The sequence below is a fragment of the Symphalangus syndactylus genome, chromosome 20 (genome assembly GCF_028878055.3).
Source record: "Symphalangus syndactylus isolate Jambi chromosome 20, NHGRI_mSymSyn1-v2.1_pri, whole genome shotgun sequence".
NCBI classification, from domain to species: Eukaryota; Metazoa; Chordata; class Mammalia; order Primates; family Hylobatidae; genus Symphalangus; species Symphalangus syndactylus.
This window is the reverse complement of record NC_072442.2, coordinates 41,421,329-41,441,902: the sequence shown is the minus strand read 5'-3', so window position 1 is coordinate 41,441,902 and position 20,574 is coordinate 41,421,329. Positions and strand designations below refer to the sequence as shown.

At 56.1% G+C, this 20,574-nt stretch overlaps 1 protein-coding gene and 1 long non-coding RNA gene across 2 annotated transcripts; one reads left to right on the top strand and one right to left on the bottom strand.

Annotated features, from left to right (window-relative positions):
- Positions 1 to 3,890: 3,890 nt before the first annotated feature.
- On the top strand, positions 3,891 to 19,344 carry LOC129470706 (TBC1 domain family member 3G-like). Its single transcript, XM_063628985.1, has 15 exons — positions 3,891 to 4,060; positions 5,516 to 5,585; positions 5,748 to 5,830; positions 7,123 to 7,162; positions 7,628 to 7,708; positions 8,160 to 8,267; positions 8,600 to 8,709; positions 9,959 to 10,007; positions 10,536 to 10,656; positions 11,371 to 11,465; positions 11,834 to 11,905; positions 12,369 to 12,468; positions 12,838 to 12,987; positions 13,958 to 14,396; positions 14,437 to 19,344. The coding sequence occupies exons 3-15, from the start codon at positions 5,826 to 5,828 to the stop codon at positions 14,573 to 14,575; spliced, it is 1,509 nt and encodes a 502-aa protein (XP_063485055.1). The 5' UTR covers positions 3,891 to 4,060; positions 5,516 to 5,585; positions 5,748 to 5,825; the 3' UTR covers positions 14,576 to 19,344.
- On the bottom strand, positions 7,661 to 10,527 carry LOC134735240 (uncharacterized). Its single transcript, XR_010118176.1, has 2 exons — positions 9,758 to 10,527; positions 7,661 to 8,925 (listed from the first exon to the last, which is right to left on the bottom strand). It is a non-coding gene; the product is annotated as an uncharacterized lncRNA (long non-coding RNA).
- Positions 19,345 to 20,574: the final 1,230 nt, after the last annotated feature.

The following is a 20,574-nucleotide window of genomic DNA, read 5'->3' as shown; positions in this document are numbered from 1 at the left end:
AAGCCCTGCAACACACACACACGCACACATGCACATACATACACATGCATATACTTACACACACACATGCACACAGATGCACATACATAAATACATTCACATGTATATACCTGCACGCACACACGCACATACATACATACACATGCATATACCTGCACACACACACACACACACACACACACGCTGTGCTTCATGCCCTCACTAGGGTGGCCTGGGAGGAAATGCGTGTTTTTAGGAGAAATGAAGACAACTCAGGCCCCTCATTCTCCTGGTGTTTGCACAAGTGTCTTCTCTGCAGACCATGCTTCAGTCTCTTTCTTGGTTCTCCCTCTTACTGAAAGAGAGAAGCAGAGACCCGGCACATACTCGGCTGCTTAGGGCTCAAGCCAAGTTCGCAAGCTTCCTGGGGAGCCTAGTGAGATGAAGGCACTGCAGAGCTTCCCCAAAAGAGGCGTCGGCTTTTCATGGATCCTTGAGCCCAGGAAGGCGATAGGTGAGACATCACAGTTCATCAGAAGACACAAGCAAACTCCGGTGAGAAAGGGCAACGGTCAAAGATTTTATTCTCTCGGAGAAGGGGTTCTCGGGCTGTAAGCAGGAGGCAGAAGACTTTATTGCATGCGTAGTTAGGTGATAGCGACCTACGGTTTTCACTGGGAACTGGGATCGAGAGTGACCTGACCTCCTACTCATGCTCTTCTCTCCCTGTCTCTCTCTCTGCCTTTTGCATCTCTCTCCCTCTCTCTCTCCTCCTTTTCCTCTCAGCCTCCTCTGTCTCTCTCCTTATCCCTCTTCCTCTCTCTCTCTGTCTCACTCCCTTCTCCCCATCTCTCTTTCTCTCTCCTTCTTTTCCTCTTCTCTCTCCCTCCTCATCTCTCTACCTGCCACTGTTCAGGCTCCTGGGGCCCCACGTGGATGGGCGGACACAGGACTCCTAGGCTACCTTTCATAGCGCAAGCACAGGGCTGCAGGACCTTGGTCCCCACCTCCCAGCATCCTCGAAATGAGGGGTGTGGGGTGTGCCGTGCTCTCCTGAGTGGGCGCCCCACACTCCAGGAAGCAGAAACTGCAGGTCGCAGCTGGCTCGAGTGGTGCGCCCACAGGAAGTGGGCTGCCAGCTCCCATCCTGTGATCTGCTGAGGCCAAAGCAGAGGACAGCAGCCCAGGCCCGTCTCTGCAGCAGGGTGGGGGTGGGGTGGGCTTGGGGGTGGGGATGGGGATGGGAGCCACCAAGGCAAACTGGCCCCTGGCTTGCTTCCTACCCTGCACCCTGCCATGCAGGGCCTCCTCTCCCACCTCTACCCCTGTCTGCCCCATACCTAGGCTCCAGAAGTCTCCCAGGATCCAGGAGCTAAGGGCAACCACTGGGTTCCACAGCCCCTAGTCCGTGAGTCAGCCACCCCTCTGCGTGCTGACAAACCTTGGCTCTCATGTCCCACCCCAAGCCAACCACACAGCCCTGTCCCCCCACCAGCATTATTACCGCCTCCTGATTTTAGCCGTGACAGCCCTGCTTCCTGGTAACCTTGCCCCTTCCCACCCTGGTCCAGGCAAGTTCGAAGGCCAGCACCCTCCACCCACCCTTCCTGGGGGCCACTCTACTATCTCCTTGCCCAGATGTCTTCACCTGGCTTTACCGAGATAGAATAAATAACAGGGATGAGGCCCCGGGCTCCGCCAGGAAGATGTGCCAAAATACTCTCCATTTAGAAGCAGGAACAGTGATGGGGCCTATGGATGACCCCAGGATTGTCACCCAAGCAGCAAGAAGGGCAAGGAGCCCGGTGTCTTGGCCTTACCCGGGGAGGTCGTGGCCAGGGCTTCAAAAGGCCCTGGAGAGGGGTGGGCAGGAGAGCAGATCCACCCTCCTCTTGAGGAAGCAGCCACTACCCCCAGGAAGAGCAGACAGGGGCACACAGGGAGAGTCCCCACGTGCTATAGAGCAGGGCCAGCAGATCTGTACTCAGCCTCAAGGGAGCTGCAAGATACACTGAGACCCTCACAGGTTTGGCTCTGTGTCCCCACTCAGAACTCATCTGGAATTGTAATCCTCCTGTGTCAAGGGAGGAACCTGGTGGGAGGGGATGGGATCTGGGGACAGTTTCCCCCCTGCTGCTCCCCGATAGTGAGGGAGTTCTCAGGAGAGGTGATGGTTTGAAAGTGGGGCACTGCCTGGTCCTCCACTCACTCCCTCCTGCCGCCTTGTGGAAAAGGTCCCTGCTTCCCCTTCACCTTCTGCCATGATTGTTAAGTTCTCTGAACTGGGAGTCAATTAAACCTCTTTCCTTTATTGATTATGTAGTCTCGAGTATTTCTTTATAGCAGTGTGAAAACAAACGAATACCCCTTCCCTGAGGCGCCTTCTCCTTAGGCAACCAGCTGCCCCCATGCTCCTCCTCTGCCCCCTGTTCTTTCTTTTCCCCTCATGAGGCCCAAGTGATAAACAGGGCCAGCCCCAGCCTACCGCAGGCCTGTTGGCTGCTAGAGAGGTCGGGCTCCTTTCCTCTCCCCGAGCCTGCCTGATATGCTTTCTGGATCCTGGAGAAAACTGACCCACTATTCTCATACTGGTGCAACATCTTCCAAGACCACAAAAAGCTGTACCTTTTGAGCCAGTCTTTTTTCTTGTCTCCACTTGCTAGGGCTGTTATTGGGACAGTCCTAGAGGGTCGTGCCAATGGATGAGTGGATGGATGGACAGTAGTCCAGGGATGATGTCCCTGTCTGTCCTGAACTGGGCCCTTCCTCCAATGAGAAGCCTTCCTGAGTGAGTATATACAGTCATCCCTTGGTATCCACGGAGAATTAGTTCTAGGGTCCCCGGGAATGCCAAAATCCATGGATGCTCAAGTCTCTGATATAACATGGCGTAGTACTTACATATAAGCTATGCACATCCTCCCGTATACATTAGACCATTACTAGATTATTTATGATAATGTAATACAATGCAGAAGCTACAAAAATGGTTGTGATACTGTATTCTTTAGGGAATGATGACAAGAACAAAGTCTGCACATGTTCAACAGAAACATAACCATCCAATTTATTTTCTGAATATTTTCCATCTGCTGTTGCTGAATCTACAGATGCAGAGCTCCTGGATACGAGAGCCAAGCGTGCTTTGAGAGTAGGGTGGGTGAGTTTGCTAATGAGTACAGGGGAGCAGGTGTTGATCAGGAGGGCCCTGCACTGGGGCATCTGGACGTCCTGCCTCAGGACTTGAGACTCCAGTTGGACGGCACAGGCAGACTCAGCCCAGGTCAAAGCCCTCCCCTTGCAGGTTCATTTTATCCCGAGCTCTTTCTGGCCCCTGGAATTTGGCATCCCCTAGGCCCTGGGTGGAAGGACAGATGAGCCAGGTTTTAGATAACATGTCTAGAAGAGTGAGCCCCTACTGTGTGCCCGGCACTTTCCCCACAGGATCCTCTAGCTAGAATAGGCAAGGGTCATGGAGAGAAATACGCAGTTAAAATGTCAGAAATGAAAAAGCAATACCATTAGAGACGCTAAAAAGACTATTAGGTAATAGTATTAGCATTTGTATTCTGAGATCCAACAGCAGCAGTCACTCCCCTCCACCACTATGTGTATCCCAGGACCACCCTGGGCGGGGAGGGCTGAGGTTAGGGAGCACCCACAGATGCTCTGATGCTGGCCCTGGGCCTCGGGGCTGACAGTGATGAGGAACTGGGTGCACACATGAGTGAGGCAGCCGGGCCTGGCCAGAGAAGCAACACACACGTGCACAGACGTGTTTACCCACATACGCGTGTGCACACACGTGCACAAACACATTGCAGGCAGGCATGTTGACGCCTCAGGCAGCGGAGGACCCTGACTCTGGGCCCTGCTGACCCGGGCAAGGCCCTATTGTGATGTGTGCCATGACCTCAGAATGCCACTGGTGCTTAGCACCTATCCGCTGTCCGGCCTGCCTCTGTGTTCTACGGCAGTTACACACAGGCAGTGGTGTTTGTGAGCACCAGTTTTCTGGCTTTCTCCCTGAGGTTTTCTCCCTGAGAGGCATACATAACCCAGGCCAGCTGATCAGAATCAGGTGAGTGTGACCTGCTCTCTTCCCTCCAGGCTGACTTGGGGACAGTGGCTATGGTACGGGCGGTGTTGGCCTCTGGGCAGCTACTGAGAAGGAGGGTCATCCCTGAGCACTCACAGGGAGCCCGTTCTACACTGCCTGTGTAGACGATTTTCTCTTTCGTCCTCACGGTGGCTTCGTAGAGTGGGTGCTGTTCCCGAATGTACCCATTCGACAGATGAGACATCTGGGGTCAGAGAGGGGATAACTGGCCCGAAAATCCAGACATGACCCTGGGTTTTGCTCTCAGCCCCGCTGTGTGCCGTGCTAGACTTCAGGCCTCAACCCTGTGACCTCCCTGCTCTAGATCCCAAATCTGCCCAGATTTCCGAACCCGGTGGGGCAGAGCCTGGCCCTGGCAGAGACACTGGGATGGATCCACTGTGGGTGGGGAGGAGGGAAGGGTCCTCAGAACACACCTGGGGCCTAAGCTGCGTCCTGATGGTCACTGTGGGACCCACTAGACACACATGGTCCCTTGTCTGGGAGTGGCGTGGGGAGCCTTCTGCCCTTGGGCAGTTGTGGAAAGTGAAGGAGCCCTGGAGGGCTGGCTGAGGGGAGACTATCTTCCCTTGTGTTCAAAGGGATCCAAGCACTGGGCTTCTCCCCAAGTATTTCTTATTCTGTCTGGCCTCGCTTTCCTTTTGCCCTGAGTATTCTCAGGAGGGACGGTCCATCTAGATGTTCTCCAGGAGCAAGGACCCACTGTTCTTCATCAGTGACCCAGGAAAATGAAGCCCCCTCCTATAGGGACAGCTCAGAATGGTGGAGTCCACAGTCCCTCCCCGAGAGATGTGGTTTCCATGAGCGCAGTGGCTGCTTTGGAGACAGTAGATCATTTTCATCCCTCATCCCCAAAACCAAACACACTCCTGCTCAAATGGCGTTATTCCTAAAACAGCTTCACTGATTAGACCGAAGGGCCATGGTAGCCCAAGTGATGAGCGAGGTAGAACGGAGCAGTCAGGAGAGATCTTGTTCCCCATAGGAAACTGGGTATCTCTGTGGCCCTGAGTATCCCAGGAGGCCAATCGTACAGAGACCTCTGGTGCCTGACCCCAGTTCGCATCCACAACCCCGGAATAGCCCATCACAGGCCCTTCACCCTTGGCAGGTGGACACCATTCAACCTGCCAGGGCAGGTATGTGCCCGTTTCATGGCATAAGGGGAAAATGGGATTCTCTGTCCAGGTCCCACTCTTCTCGAGTCCTTGGGAAGATGCTCACCCCTGCTTGCGGCTTCAGACTGCAGAGACCCATGGAGGTGTGGGCCACGGGGTTTGGCCCCTTTTTACCAGAGTGCAGTGGTGGAATGAAGGTTACACAACCAACCAGCATCTGGGAGCCTGGCGGGAGCGCTTCAGGTGTTCTCCGAAGCTGTTGGGTACAGTGTAACCTTTAGACAATTTTGTCTCACAGGATGGACGTGGAGGATGCGGATAGTTGGCAGGCGCAGGAGTGAGAGGACATCATCAGAAAATATGCAAAGGTACAGTTCGGTCTGCTTCTTGGAGGGAGGCCTCTTCCAGTGCGCCCTGGTCAAAGGGTCCTGGGTTCCCTAGGAGCACAGAGCAGGGACGGGTGGCCAATACCCCCAGGCCCTTGCACCCTTTACCTTGGACCCCTCACCAAGGCTCCCTCTGGGTTACAGGGGCACCGAGCTGGGCTGCCAGAGGACAAGGGGCCTGTGCTTGTTGGGATCTATGGCAACATCGACTACTTGGGGATTATGCAGTGAGTCCTCTGTGCTCCCCTTACCCCTAAAACATCTGTCTCAGCTCAGGGATGGGTTTGCTTTTAGAAAGGCCATTCTGACACAGGACATGTCTCGCCGGCTCAGGTCAACCTCCTTTCCAGGGTCAGAACTCCTCCCTGGCTCCCCTGCAGGTCCAACCCGTGGTTGTTGTTAGGCCAGAGGTACAAGGCCCATCTAGGGAGCCGGTGGGAATGGAGACTGGGCTAGGTCAGGCTCCTGGGCTCTCAGCAGTTCTGTCGGCAAGTCAGCACAAGAGGAGCGGGGCAGCCTGAGGGTCTGGCCCTGTCTACCAGGAGACAACCCCAGTGAGATCCAAGGGTTGTGGCCACAGGGTGAGGAGACACCTGGCCCAGCCTCGGGGCTGTTGTCCAGCAGGTCTGTCAGAGCCCACCTGCCCCTGTCCTCCCCCATTTCCCTAGAGTTACAGCCCTCACTGTCCCCATGGGGAAGGGGGAAAGGTGTGGGGACAGTGGGGGCTTTGGCCCTAAGAGAATGGGGGAGAAGATGGGCAGGGCCCCACTCTGGGCATCTCAGGGTGAGGCCGGGGAGGCAGCAGGGCTTGGGACTGAAGACGCTGGGTCTGGTGCTGGGAAGGGATCTGGGGCCAGGTAAGAGGAGCCCAGCCTGAAGCCCATCTTTCAGGGATCAGAGGATGGAGAGACAGCAGATCCCGGGGGGACGTAGGGTGGGAGGGAGCTGATGAGCCATGCCACTTCTGAAACGCAGGGTGTGTGGCTCAGATGCAGGGAGAGGCAGGTGGATGCCGGGAGGTCAGAGCCTGCAAGAGCCTTGGGGCTGTCAAGTGGGATGGGCCCCTGGTGCACCCAGAGTACACCGGGCAGCTCTCAGGGCATCCTCCCTTGACCCTGGCGGGGTGATGTGGTCGATCCCTGAGGGATTCCTGTCAGGGCCCGGTCGCCCACCCTGGGCGGCCCCATCCCATCTCAGGGCTGACCTTTCTCAGCTCCAGCAGAAAGCACCACCTCGAGTCCAGGATGGGCAGCCCCATTGTGCAGCCTGACCACCCCCCACGCCAGGGGCCCCGGCAACCCCAGCCAGGCTGTCCCTGCACTCCTTCTTCTCCCAGGTCCTGCCCCTCCTGGGAGTCAGCCCCACAGGAAGGCCCTTGTCCTCCCTTCCCTGTGCCTTCTCCTGGGCTGAGCCCTGAGCTGGGTAGGGACAGAGCCAGTCCTTTCTGGGGATCGGCTCCCAGGCTGGGGCGGCTCCAGGCCCTGTGCAGGTCCTCAGCTCTGCCTGGGTTGCCTTACAGTGAGACGGAGCTGCCTCCTCTGACTGCGCGGGAGGCAAAGGTAAGAGCCTGATGCATGGAGGGGCTGGTCCAGGGACTGGGTGGGTGGGCAGTGAGGCAGAGGAAGCAGCTGGCCTGGGTGGTGGTGGATGAGGACAACACTCTGTCACTGGGAGGGGGAGCAGAGACCTGACCCCAGGTTGATTTAACTTTGGCAGTTTGATAAAATTCCAAAGTGAGAACCACAGTCCTGGCTTGGGGGTGGCTTCCCGCTTGTGTTGGGACCCCACCTAGAGGCTGGGACCTAAGACTGGTGTGTCTGTGGCCTGAGGATGGCACATCCCGGGGTCCCAAAGCCAGCCCACTGGTGCTCATTTGCTCAAAGGCTGTCAGCCCTTAGGGTCTGCCCTTCCCTGGCTCCTTCCAGCTGGGTCCCACCAGGGCTCCAGAGCCCAAGACCCAGCATCCACGGGCAGCTCTGGGAAGCCCAGCAGCTCCACTAACTCCAACATTCCTCACTTGACAGCGAATTCGGCGGGAGACAAGGAGAAACAGCAAGTGGCTGGAGATGCTGGGCAAATGGGAGATGTACAAGAACAGCGAAAAGGTAATGTGTGGAGGGAGAGGCCCCCAGAAGCACTCTCTGCAGAGACAGGGGACAGGCACCCATGGCTGTGGCCTGGCACCGTCAGCCTCTCAGAGGGCGCATGGCACACTGTCCTTGCCCAGAGGACTGCAGGCCTGGTCGCCAGATTGCCTGCCTATTCGTGCAAGCGTCACCTTGCTTTAAGGGAATCTGAATCTAGGGCTGGGACCACCTGGAGCTGAAGGCTAGGGATGCCCTGGTGACCCGAATGAAGAAAAAGGTTCAGATCAGAGTTTGACTCTGAGTGTCCATCCACTCTTTCAGTCCTGGGAAGGGAGACCCTGTCCCAGCTCGATCTCACCTCTACTGAGGAATCATGGGGCCAAAACCGACAATTCCCAGAATCCACGGGCTCTGGTCCTCACTGGGGTCACCCCGTGGCCTGTAACACCAGACTGTTTTCTGCCCACAGCTCATAGATCGCACATACAAGGGGATTCCCAGGAACATCCAGGGCCGGGCATGGTCAGTCCTCCTGAACATTCAGGAAATCAAATCAAAAAACCCCGGCAAATACAAGGTACACTCAGCCAGAGCACAACAAACGGGACAGGCCGTGTCAGGGGCCCAGGTCTCCAGCTGGAGGGAACATCAAACCCACCCTGGGGGGCATGGGGGAGGATGGTCAGATGCACATCCTGGGCATGGACGGTGGCATAGTCACCACAGACAAACTCGGCTCTGGTAACCCTCCCTGGCTTCAATAACAAGCCAAAAAGCAGCTTTCTGCAGAAGGAAACCTTCCTTCTTTCCTTCCTTCCCGAAGTGCTGACCGTGGGCTGACTGCCATTTGGGGCAGGGAGTCTTCCATGTGTTCTGAGGCTGCTTCCTCCTCTTGGCCCTGCCCTACAGCTCATGAAGGAGAAGGGCAAGAGGTCATCTGAACACATCCATCAGATCCACCGGGATGTTAGCAGGACTCTCCAGAACCATGTCTTCTTCAGGCGTCGATATGGAGCCAAGTAAGCCTACGGGAGCCACAGGGTCCCAGCGGAGATGGGGTGAATGAGAGGGATGGGGACTTCCCCGGAGCAGAAGCCAGGGTCACCCAGGAGGGATGACAGAGCCACCAAGAGCTCTCCTGGCCCAGGGAGCAGCCGGCACCATGAACCGAGCACTTCCCTGGTTCCAAGCCCTGGGCCAGGCTGGAACATGTGGGGCCGGAACCCAGGAGGATCCTGAGGAGACAGAAAACAGCAAAGAAAATCATGCACAATGGTGAAAGGTGCTCTCCCTGACCCACGGGGACCCGTGGTAGGACCTACGGGAGGGTGGCAGGATGGAGGGCCCATGAGCCTACCCAGACAACACTGACAGCACCAAACGCTGGGAGAATTATGGGTCCTGGAAACTCTCATCCAGGTCTGCTGGGAACATGACACGGCACAGCCACGTTGGCAGCCAGTTGGGCAGTGGCTCACAAAGCTCAATGGACTTGAACCAAGTGTCCCCAAGGTGTCACAGATATTGAACCCACTGATTTGGAAACTGACATCCACATGAAACCTGCATGCCAGGTTCACTGCTTGATTCACCGTCACTCACACACCAAGCCTTCGGGGACCGCCTTCAACACGGGCATGGGGAGAGCAAGGCTGGTCCTCCCTTCAAACAGAAGACTCAGCGAGAAAAGGGAACGAGCCAGTGATGCCCGCACGGACGTGGGTGGATCCTAGATGCATTTTGCTAAGGGAAAGAAGCCAGACCCAATAAGCTACCACAGTAGCATTCCCATTCCTAGGCCATTCTGGAAAAGGCCAAACCACAGGGACTGAGAAGCAGTCTGGGTGGCCAGGGGCTGACGAATCGGGGAGAGGCTGGGTGCATAGGGGCCACTCTGGAGACTTGGAGGATGAAGGAGTCACTCCAGGAGGGGCTGGAGTGGTGGCCGGGAGACTCTGCACATTGGTTTGGAACTGTGGAGGAACTGTACACCCAGAGACTGAACTGGCGTGTGTGCAAACTGGAAAAAAAAAAATCATTCGGAGTGAAATGGATCGGTCAACTCACTGTACAACTGGGCTATTTGCATGTCACAGATGTGGCTTTTACTGAAACATTTCTTCAACAGTCTCAGGTCCTGAAGAGCTCACTGCTTTTCTGGTGAATCATCTGAACGTGAAATGGGATTTGTTGTTAGGATTTGTAGACAAAGTGAAACAAACAGCATCTGCACAAACCAAACCATAGCCCCCTTTCTCTGTTTCCTAGGCAGCGGGAACTCTTCTACATACTCCTGGCATATGCGGAGTATAACCCGGTGAGTATTCCCGGCAGTGAGGTTCCCGGGCCGTATTTCCATATTCACAGGAGTGGGTGTCTGGTGGGGGTGTCGTTGCTTCTTTTAAAGTTGGTATTTGTGACCCACCAGGTTATAGGAGGTAGAATTCCAGCTCCCCGCTGGCATAAACCTCCAAGCAAGGGGGTGGTGTCAAGGGGTCAAGCTGAGACACAAAGGAGTTGGGGCCTGGACTCCTGGGGTCACCTGGGCCTGACCACCACCACTTATCAGAACACGAAATGACGCCCTCCTCCTGGGGTTGCCCCAAAGCCTGGGAGCTTGGCAGCATCACACGCAGGATGGTGGTCTCAGGAGACATTTTGGACAAGGTGCTGAAGTGCCTGATGGACTTGGCTCTTGTCATGAAATGAATTTGCATCCTGAGGAAGCCTCTTCTTCAGAGGAAGCCTGTCCAGTCACCTCTGCCCTCTTCAATGACATGAATCCTCCCAGGTGACCTCAGCCCTCCCAGCTGATGTCCTTCCATGGTGACTCTGGCTCTTGCAGGATGTGGGCTACCGCAGGAACCTGAGCCACGCCGCCGCCTTGTTCCTCCTGTATCTGCCTGAGGAGGACGCATTCTGGGCACTGGTGCAGCTGCTGGCCAGTGAGAGGCACTCCCTGCAGGGTAGGTGAACAGCTGCCCCTGGGGCCTCACGCAGCCAGACCCGGGGACGGCCACTGTGGCCAGGTGATCTCGGCTTTCAGCCAAGGCACCCTCCTTGTGTTGCCAGCTCGTTGGGAGCCTTTAGGACGTCTCTGCTGAGGGTCCCACAGGAGTCCGCAGCTGGCCCCCCACAGCCCAAGTCAGACACCTTTCAACCCCATCAGCAGAGGGCATCTCATCCTCCCCGTGGCCACCCTCTGTGTCCCGGAGCCACGCCCTCCGGCTCTGATTCTGTGCAGCTGACTCTCCCCTCCCTGAGAGTCCTCCTGCCCTCCAGCTGCCGGGGCTCCCGCTGCCCTTGGTGCGCACGAATGGGCCGACCAAGCCCAGGTGGCAGCATCTCGCCATCCCGTGTCCCCTGGCCCGACCCCACTTCCAGGAGATGACCAGGAAGCCCAGTACCCACACTGTTCTGGCTGCCCTGTTGTGGCCTCAAAGTCAGGCTTGCCCCTTCTGCACCCTGGCCCAGGAGGCCTCCAGGGGAACCTCCAGCCAGGCTCCAGGGGATGTTCCCGCCCCACCTCCCCAGGGTAAAGGCCGAAAGGTGGGGTCACCAGATGGGAGGGTGGGAGGCCTTCGGGTTTGGGGGCCTCTCAAGCTGCCCAGCTCTTGCAGCTGATGGCTCCACATCTTGGGGGAAGGCTCTGATTTCATGATGGGCTGGGGGCCTCTCAGGATTCCACAGCCCAAATGACGGGACAGTCCAGTGGCTCCAAGACCATCAGGAGCATGTGGTACCCACGTCACAACCCAAGACCATGTGGCATCTGGTGAGTTTATGGTCCCCTCGGCTCTTCCCCAGAGGCCCTGCATCCCATGGGGCTGGGGCCCCTCGTGGGGCTGGTGACTGGCTGAGTCCCAGCCAGGGCCTGACCTGGGATGCCGGGTTCTCCATGGGCTGGGAGTTGGTTTCCTTTCCTGCCCTGGAGGAGACAGAGGCACAGGGATGGCGCCCCAGCTCCCGCAGAGCAGGGCAAAGGGCAGTGTGTCCACCGAGAGTGTGGGAAGGGGACGGTGTCGCAGGGAGCCCTGGACACTGCCCAGTGTTCTGCACTAGGCATAGGTTCTTCAGAGGCCCTGGAAGAGGGAGGTTTTTAGGGCAGCCCAGTGGCCTGAGCACCTCTGTTGCTCCCATCAGGACCAGGACATAGACGCTGGTCTATGCGGGCAGCATCTCTCGTTAGGCTGGCTTCTCCGGACGTTAATGAAGGTAAGGTGGCATAGGGAGACCCTGGCTCAGGGACCCTCCTTGCCCGGCAGTGCCCTGCTTCCTCAGTCCGGTAGTCTGGCTCACCCCCAGCCCACAGGAGGCTCAGGCGGGTCCCCGAAGGACACGCAAGCAAAACCCTCTGCCCAAGAGGGGTCATCCCAGGGCAACGGCTGGGGCTCAGGCACAGCCTCATGGGCAGACTGGGCCAGGACCCGACTTGAGAGGGCTCAGGGAAGCCTCAAGCGCTGGGCAAGCCCCTCTCTCCAGGAGCCACATCTCCACTCATATGAGTGCCCCCCATGAGGAGCTGCAAGACCTTGCCTGACCTAGCGTCCTGGAGGGCCCAGGCGACGCTCATGGGGAAGGCCACTGACTCTGGGGACTGAAACCCCAATGGGCACAGCTCGAGCCAGCAGCCCCAACCTGGAAGGGCCAGGTTCTCCCATGCCTGCTGTCTCCACAGATCTCTCTCGGGCTGACCCTGCGCCTGTGGGACGTTTACCTGCTACAAGGAAAACAAGCACTGATGCACATGACCACCATTGCATTCGAGGTGCAGAAGAGTAAGTCTACGTGTGCCTAATGGGGCCTGGGGAGCCCCAGGGTCAGACCCCGACTGGCCCAAGGGCAGCTTCCTCACACTCTCCTCACGATCCCCTGTTCTGGCTCAGAGGGAGGTCTGGCCAGGTGGGCCGGGAAGGGCACTGTGACACCGAGCCCATCCCCCACATGACCCAGATGAAAGTCAGGAGTGTGGCGGGCACTTCCCTGCCCAGGTCGCCCCCCAGTCACAGCCTCCTGTGCACATCTGGACCCCTGGGGTGGCCACAAAAGGATCCAGCACCACCCAGTGAGAGGCTGAAGTGGCCATGGGGTACGGGCTGGCCCCCTCCCAGGGAACTCTCCTGGCCTGATGTCCACCCTGTCCCTAGAGCGCCTCAAGGAGACCAGTTCCGGCCTGTGCGCATGCATTGCGAGCCAGTTCTGCAATCACTGGGCCAGGGATGATGACACGGTGCTCAAGCACCTCAGGGCCTCTGTGAACAAACGAGGGAGGAAGCAAGCGGACCTGCCACCCCCAGGTGGGCTCCAGTGCCGTGTCCCCTCCCACGTCACCCTCTGGGGCAGTCAATAGTGGGGGAGTGCCTGGGACCCACAATCCTACTACCTGGGCCTTCCTCTTCACCTTTTCTTCCTCCTCTTCCTCCTGGACTCTAAGAAAGTACAGGAGGCCCACCGGTCCTCAGGGCAGGCGCTCAGTGCCTGTGTACTGGACATGTTGTGCACGCAGGAGGGGGATGTGAGCAAGACCCTCCCTCAAGCCCCCCCACTTTCCACGCTCTCCCCCTCACAGGGCCCTCAAAGTTACTAGAGGAGCCAGACCCATTTGTGGGAGACCCTGCCTCTCCCTGCAAGCACCCACAGCCTCAGAGAGCAGCAGAGGCCCCTCACTCCTGCACGCTCCACCAAGGTTGCCAGGACAACAAGCCTTAAGCCAGGGAGACAAGGGAATTGGGGGTCCCTGACCCCCAGAGCATTCAGGGAGAGGGCACAGGCGGGACCCCGGGCCCAGAGCCAGAGCCAAGAATTCAGCCCGATGTGGGAACAGTCAGTCCTGGCATGGACTGGGCAGCCCAGGAGGGCAGAGGGTGACCCACGTCCGGGCCCAAAAACCCACTGCAGAGATGGGTCCCCATGTGAGGTGGCAAGGGGCTGGGTGACATCCAAGGACCCTCCCACCTGAGTTCTGACTGGGGGCTGTATCTCAGGCCCAACAGCCCTGGGACGAATGTGTGTGGCAGGAAACCCACAGCCAGTCCCAACCCTGGGGGCAGTCCCAGGAGCCACCCGCCATGCCACGACAGCTTCCCCACACCAGGCAGCACACACCCCCCCTCTGGGGTCAGCAGACTACAGGCTTGTCCTCAGTGTCAGGCCACGGGGGCCACAGAGAGACCCCGAGGACTACAGAGATGCAGGCAGGTGGGGCCCAGCCCGGAAAGGCCTGCATGAGCCCCCTGGAGACGCTGACCACGTCTGTTTTCCTTTCAGCCAAAGCCGAGCAAGGGTCCTCGGCACCCAGGCCTGTGCCGGCTTCACGTGACGGCAAGACCCTCTGCAAGGGGGACAGGCAGGCCCCTCCAGGCCCACCAGCCCAGTTCCACCAGCCCATTTGGTCAGCTTCCCCGCCAAGGGCACCTCGTTCTTCCACACCCCGTCCTGGTGGGGCTGTCTGGGAAGACACCTACCCTGTGGGCACTCAGTGTGTGCTCAGCCCGGCCCTGGCTCAGGGAGGACCTCAGGGTTCCTGGAGACTGCTGCGGTGGAACGCCATGCCCTGTCTCCCGACGGACCTGGATGTAGGGGACCCTTGGTTTTTCCATTATGATTTCGAACAGAGCTGCAGGGTCCGTGCCATATCCCAGGAGGACCAGCTGGCCACCTGCTGGCAGGCTGAACACTCTGCCGAGGGAGTGAGATTGGCTTTCGCCAAACTGAACAATGTGGGCATGGACTTCCGGGCCCTGCAGTGCACCCAGCACTGATTCCGACCAGGACACCTCCTTCCCAGCTAGGGACGAGGAGCAGTGCACTCCCACCTCAGGGCCTTATTATTTAGTTAATAGGATTGTACTCATGTTACATTTCTCAATTTTTTTTAAGAGATAAAGTCTCACTCTGTCACCCAGGCTAGAGTGCGGTGGTGCAATCATGGCTCACTGCTTCCTGGAACTCATGGGCTCCAGCAATCCTCCTGCCTCAGCCTCCTGACTAGGTGGGACTATAGGCACACGCCACCGTGCCTGGCTAATTTCTTTGACTTTTCTCTAGAGACAGGGTCCACCCATGTTTCCCAGGCTGGTCTCAGACTTCTAGACTCAAGTGAACCTGAACCTCCCGCCTCGACCTCTCAAATTGCTGGGATTACAGGTGTGAGCCACCACACCCGGCCTTAATTTCTTATGTGCCATGCTACTACAAAACATCATTAGGGCTTCCTTCCCCTCCCTCCCTCCCTTCCTTCCTTCCTTCCGTCCCTCCTTCCCTCCTTCCCTCCCTCCCTCCCTCCCTCTGTGGCCCCCGCTGCAGTAAACTCCCTGGGAAGAAGTGAGGAGCGCCTCTGCCCATCCACCCATCGTCCGGGATGTGAGGAGCACCTCTGCCCGGCCGCCCCGTCTGGGAAGTGAGGAGCGCCTCTGCCCGGCCGCCACCCCGTCTAGGAAGTGAGGAGCGTCTCTGCCCGGCCACCCCATTTGGGAAGAAGTGAGGAGTGCCTCTGCCCGGCCACCCATCGTCTGGGAAGAAGTGAGGAGCGCCTCTGCCCGGCCGCCCCGTCTGGGAAGTGAGGAGCACCTCTGCCCGGCCACCCCGTCTGGGAAGTGAGGAGCACTTCTGCCCAGCCGCCCCTTCTGGGATGTGAGGAGCGCCTCTGCCCGGCCACCCATCGTCTGGGATGTGAGGAGCGCCTCTGCCCGGCCACCCCGTCTGGGAAGTGAGGAGCGTCTCTGCCCGGCCACCCCATCTGGGAAGAAGTGAGGAGCGCCTCTGCCCGGCCACCCATCATCTGGGAAGTGAGGAGCGCCTCTGCCCGGCTGCCCCGTCTTGGAAGTGAAGAGCCCCTCTGCCCGGCCGCCATCCCATCTAGGAAGTGAGGAGCGTCTATGCCCGGCTGCCCCGTCTGTGAAGAAGTGAGGAGTGCCTCTGCCCGGCTGCCCCGTCTTGGAAGTGAAGAGCCCCTCTGCCCGGCCGCCACCCCATCTAGGAAGTGAGGAGCGTCTATGCCCAGCCGCCCCGTCTGTGAAGAAGTGAGGAGCGCCTCTTCCCGGCCACCCATCATCTGGGAAGTGAGGAGCGCCTCTGCCCGGCTGCCCCCTCTTGGAAGTGAAGAGCCCCTCTGCCCGGCCACCACCCCATCTAGGAAGTGAGGAGCGTCTATGCCCGGCTGCCCCGTCTGTGAAGAAGTGAGGAGTGCCTCTGCCCGGCTGCCCGGCTTGGAAGTGAAGAGCCCCTCTGCCCGGCCGCCACCCCATCTAGGAAGTGAGGAGCGTCTCTGCCCGGCCACCCCATCTGGGAAGAAGTGAGGAGCGCCTCTGCCCGGCCACCCATCATCTGGGAAGTGAGGAGCGCCTCTGCCTGGCTGCCCCGTCTTGGAAGTGAAGAGCCCCTCTGCCCGGCCGCCACCCCATCTAGGAAGTGAGGAGCGTCTATGCCCGGCTGCCCCGTCTGTGAAGAAGTGAGGAGTGCCTCTGCCCGGCTGCCCCGTCTTCGAAGTGAAGAGCCCCTCTGCCCGGCCGCCACCCCATCTAGGAAGTGAGGAGCGTCTATGCCCAGCCGCCCCGTCTGGGAAGTGAGGAGCGCCTCTGCCCAGCCGCCCCGTCCAGGAAGTGAGGAGCCCCTCTGCCCGGCCGCCACCCCGTCTAGGAAGTGAGGAGCGTCTCTGCCCGGCCGCCCCGTCTGGGAAGTGAGGAGCACCTCTGCCTGGCCACCCCGTCTGGGATGTGGGGAGCACCTCTGCCCGGCCGCTCCGTCTGGGAGGTCTACCACAGAGCCAGAAGCAATGTGGGGGCTGGATGTGGTGGCTCATGCCTGTAGTCCCAGTTCTCTGGGAGGCTCAGGCGGGTTGATCACTTGAGGCTAGGAGCTCGAGACCAGCCTGGCCAACATGGCGAAACATATGAAAAACACAACTGTCAAACCAACCAACGAACCAAGCGACAACAAAACAGGTCTACCCTGGAGTCATACTCTAATTTTTTCTATTTTCCTCCCTTTCTGATCCTTTATCCCACTTTCTTTTTCTTCCTCTTCCTTCTCCTTCTTCTTTGTCAAATAGAGGATTGAGTTATTATCATTGATCCATACAAAGTCCCTCTCTCATTTATTTTCTTTAATTCCCACCCCCCATTTCTATTCCCCGTCTTCGCATGTGCAACCTTCCTAATATGTTTGATATGCATCTTTTTTGTTAGTATGTACTTTTAGAAAATGTTTATTGTTTTGTGTGCAAAAATAAATAAATAAAATAAAATAAAAATAGAATAAGAAAAACCGTCATTATGAGGGGAAGTTGGATGGAAGGTGCAGGACGATGCTGTAGTGCCTTTACAATATTTCTGTATATCTAAAATCATTTCAACAGGAAACATTTATTTCAAAACGTGAAGGTTTTGACGACACCATGAGCCTGCCTTTGTACTTTGAACTCATGGAAGGAGAACCACCTTCACGTTTTGAAAGAAATGTTTCCTGTTGAAATGATTTTAGATATACAGAAATATTGTAAAGGCAGGCCGGGCGTGGTGGCTCATGCTTGTAATCCCAGCACTTTGGGAGGCCGAGGCGGGTGGATCACGAGGTCAGGAGATCGAGACCACGGTGAAACCCCGTCTCTACTAAAAATACAAAAAATTAGCCAGGTGTGCCGGGCGCGGTGGCTCACGCTTGTAATCCCAGCACTTTGGGAGGCTGAGGCGGGTGGATCACGAGGTCAGGAGATCGAGACCACGGTGAAACCCCGTCTCTACTAAAAATACAAAAAATTAGCCGGGTGTGGTGGCGGGCGCCTGTAGTCCCAGCTACTCAGAGAGGCTGAGGCAGGAGAATGGCGTGAACCCGGGAGGTGGAGCTTGCAGTGAGCCGAGATTGCGCCACTGCACTCCAGCCTGGGCGACAGAGCAAGACTCTGTCTCAAAAAAAAAAAAAAAAAAAAAAGAAATATTGTAAAGGCACTACAGCGTCCTCCTACACCTTCCATCCTGCTGCCCCTAATAATGATGTTTTGTAGTAGCATGGCACATAAGAAATTCAGGCCAGGTGTGGTGGCTCACACCTGTAATCCCAGCAATTTGAGAGGTCGAGGCGGGAGGTTCAGGTTCACTTGAGTCTAGAAGTCTGAGACCAGCCTGGGAAACATGGGTGGACCCTGTCTCTAGAGAAAAGTCAAAGAAATTAGCCAGGCACGGTGGCATGTGCCTATAGTCCCACCTAGTCAGGAGGCTGAGGCAGGAGGATTGCTGGAGCCCATGAGTTCCAGGAAGCAGTGAGCCATGATTGCACCACTGCACTCCAGCCTGGGTGACAGAGTGAGACTTTATCTCTTAAAAAAAATTTAAGAAGGCCGGGCGCGGTGGCTCACGCTTGTAATCCCAGCACTTTGGGAGGCCGAGGCGGGCGGATCACGAGGTCAGGAGATCAAGACCACGGTGAAACCCCGTCTCTACTAAAAATACAAAAAAATTAGCCGGGCGTGGTGGCGGGCGCCTGTAGTCCCAGCTACTCGGAGAGGCTGAGGCAGGAGAATGGCGTGAACCCGGGAGGCGGAGCTTGCAGTGAGCCGAGGTTGCGCCACTGCACTCCAGCCTGGGCGACAGAGCAAGACTCTGTCTCAAAAAAAAAAAAAAAGTTAAGAAGTGGGTACAATCATATTAACTAAATAATAATGTGAACTATTATCTAAGGTTATGAAGGTTATAATTATCCCATTTTTGCCTAACTTCTCATACCTGTCCTAAGATCCCACCTGGGACTCACTCTCTGCCTTCAGCTCATGTCTCTTCAGCTTCCTCCACATGGTCCAGCAAACACACACCTGATGAGCTGATTGCTCATACACAAGGATAGACCTGTGGGCAGGGATTTTCAAATTTATACAGTAAATGAGTTTTCCATGGTGTTCCGGAGAGCACTCTTTGAGAAACACTTTGACAGTGAATCTAGGCCTCGATATCCATCAGCTTCTGTAGCTTGAATTTTGTTCAAGCTCAGTGAACGCTTGCTCTGCCGGGTGCATGTGAAAGGGGCAAGGATGAGTAAGCTGCAGATAAAGAAGACAGGACACAGAGGGTCTGTCTAAGCTCTGTCCCCTGCCTTCAGCACTGACGGATCAAATCCAACTCTTAGGGAATGGTGGCCACGTGCTGGGCCAGCCCCGGGCTCTGAGGATCTGACAGTGAGTGACGCAGAGCCAGGCCTTGCCCGTGGGGAGCTCTCCAGCATACACCTCCCTCTCCCCTCACAGCGCCCTGCAAAGCAGGCGTCAATGCCATTGTTAATGCACAGAGGAGGAACCTGACTGTTAGACAGAATAGACAGTAAATCCATTTAATAGTAATCATATTATCCAAAAAGAATGAGGCATATTTATGTGACATGGGAAGATCCACAACTAATGTTAAATGGTAAAAGATATAAAATGTTATGCCCAATAAATTACTTTCTGTGAGAGAATATATGTTAATTTATGCAAGTGGCATCAATGCCATTGTTAATGCACAGAGGTGGAACCTGACTGTTAGAATAGATAGTAAATCCATTTAATAGTAATCATATTATCGAAAAAGAATGAGGCATATTTATGTGACATGGGAAGATCCACAACTAATGTTAAATGGTAAAAGATATAAAATGTTATGCCCAATAAATTACTTTCTGTGAGAGAATATATGTTAATTTATGCAAGTGGCGCCAATGTGGAGGGTTTATGCTAATTTCATTATACCTCACAGACAGACCTGGGCTCTCCCACTCATTATCTGTGTGGCTTAGGGTAAGTCATTTAACTGCTGTAAGCCTCAGCTTCTTCATATGTCAGGCAGTGATACCCTGACTACTCTGCAGGGTAACTCTGAGATTTAAACGTGATCATCTCAGAATATGCCTGGCAAACAGTAGGAGCTCAGAACTTGATGTTTTATTCCTACAGCAACTGCTGTAGGGGATAAAAGCTAATGCAAGAGGTTGGCAAATCCTTATATATATCAAATATTGTAGAAACATAACTACATGCTACTATTTCTTCAAACCCTCCCCTCACCCTTTTTTTTTCCCTGAGACAGAGTCTCACTCTGTTGCCCAGGCTGGAGTGCAGTGGTGCCATCTCGGCTTGGCTCACTGCAACCTCTGAGTCCTGGGTTCCAGCAATTCTTGTGCCTCAGTCTCCCAAGTAGCTGGGATTACAGGCATGTGCCACCATGCCCAGGCAATTTTTTTGGTATTTTTAATAGAGATGGGGTTTCTCCATGTTGGCCAGGTGGGTCTCCAGCTCCCAGCCTCAAGTGATCCGCCTGTCTCGGCCCCCCAAAGTGCTGGGTCAAACCTCTTATATCCAGTAAAACAGCCTCACTGGGTCAATGTATATCATGTGGCTGCCTAACATTTTTACTTTATAAAAGATCTTCCTGAGGCCATTTGAAAGTATGAATCAAAACACTTTGGCCAGGTGCAGTGGCTCACGCTTGTAATCCCAGCACTTTGGGAGGCCAAGGCGGGCGGATGACGAGGTCAAGAGATCGAGACCATGGTGAAACCCCGTCTCTACTAAAAAATACAAAAAATTAGCCGGGCGTGGTGGCAGGCGCCTGTAGTCCGAGCTACTCGGAGAGGCTGAGGCAGGAGAATGGCGTGAACCCAGGAGGCGGAGCTTGCAGTGAGCCGAGATTGCGCCACTGCACTCCAGCCTGGGTGACAGAGCGAGAGTCCGTCTCAAAAAAAAAACAACAAAAAAAAAAACACTTTATGAACAGGGCCACAGGTTTGTATGAGGCTTGTCAGTGGACCTCCAGGATGAAGACCAAAGTAATTGTGCAATTTCTAGTGGAATAATTGACACTTAAGATCTTATTTATTTATCAAAAGACTGCTGTGAGGTATGAATGCTTAACCCCAATTTG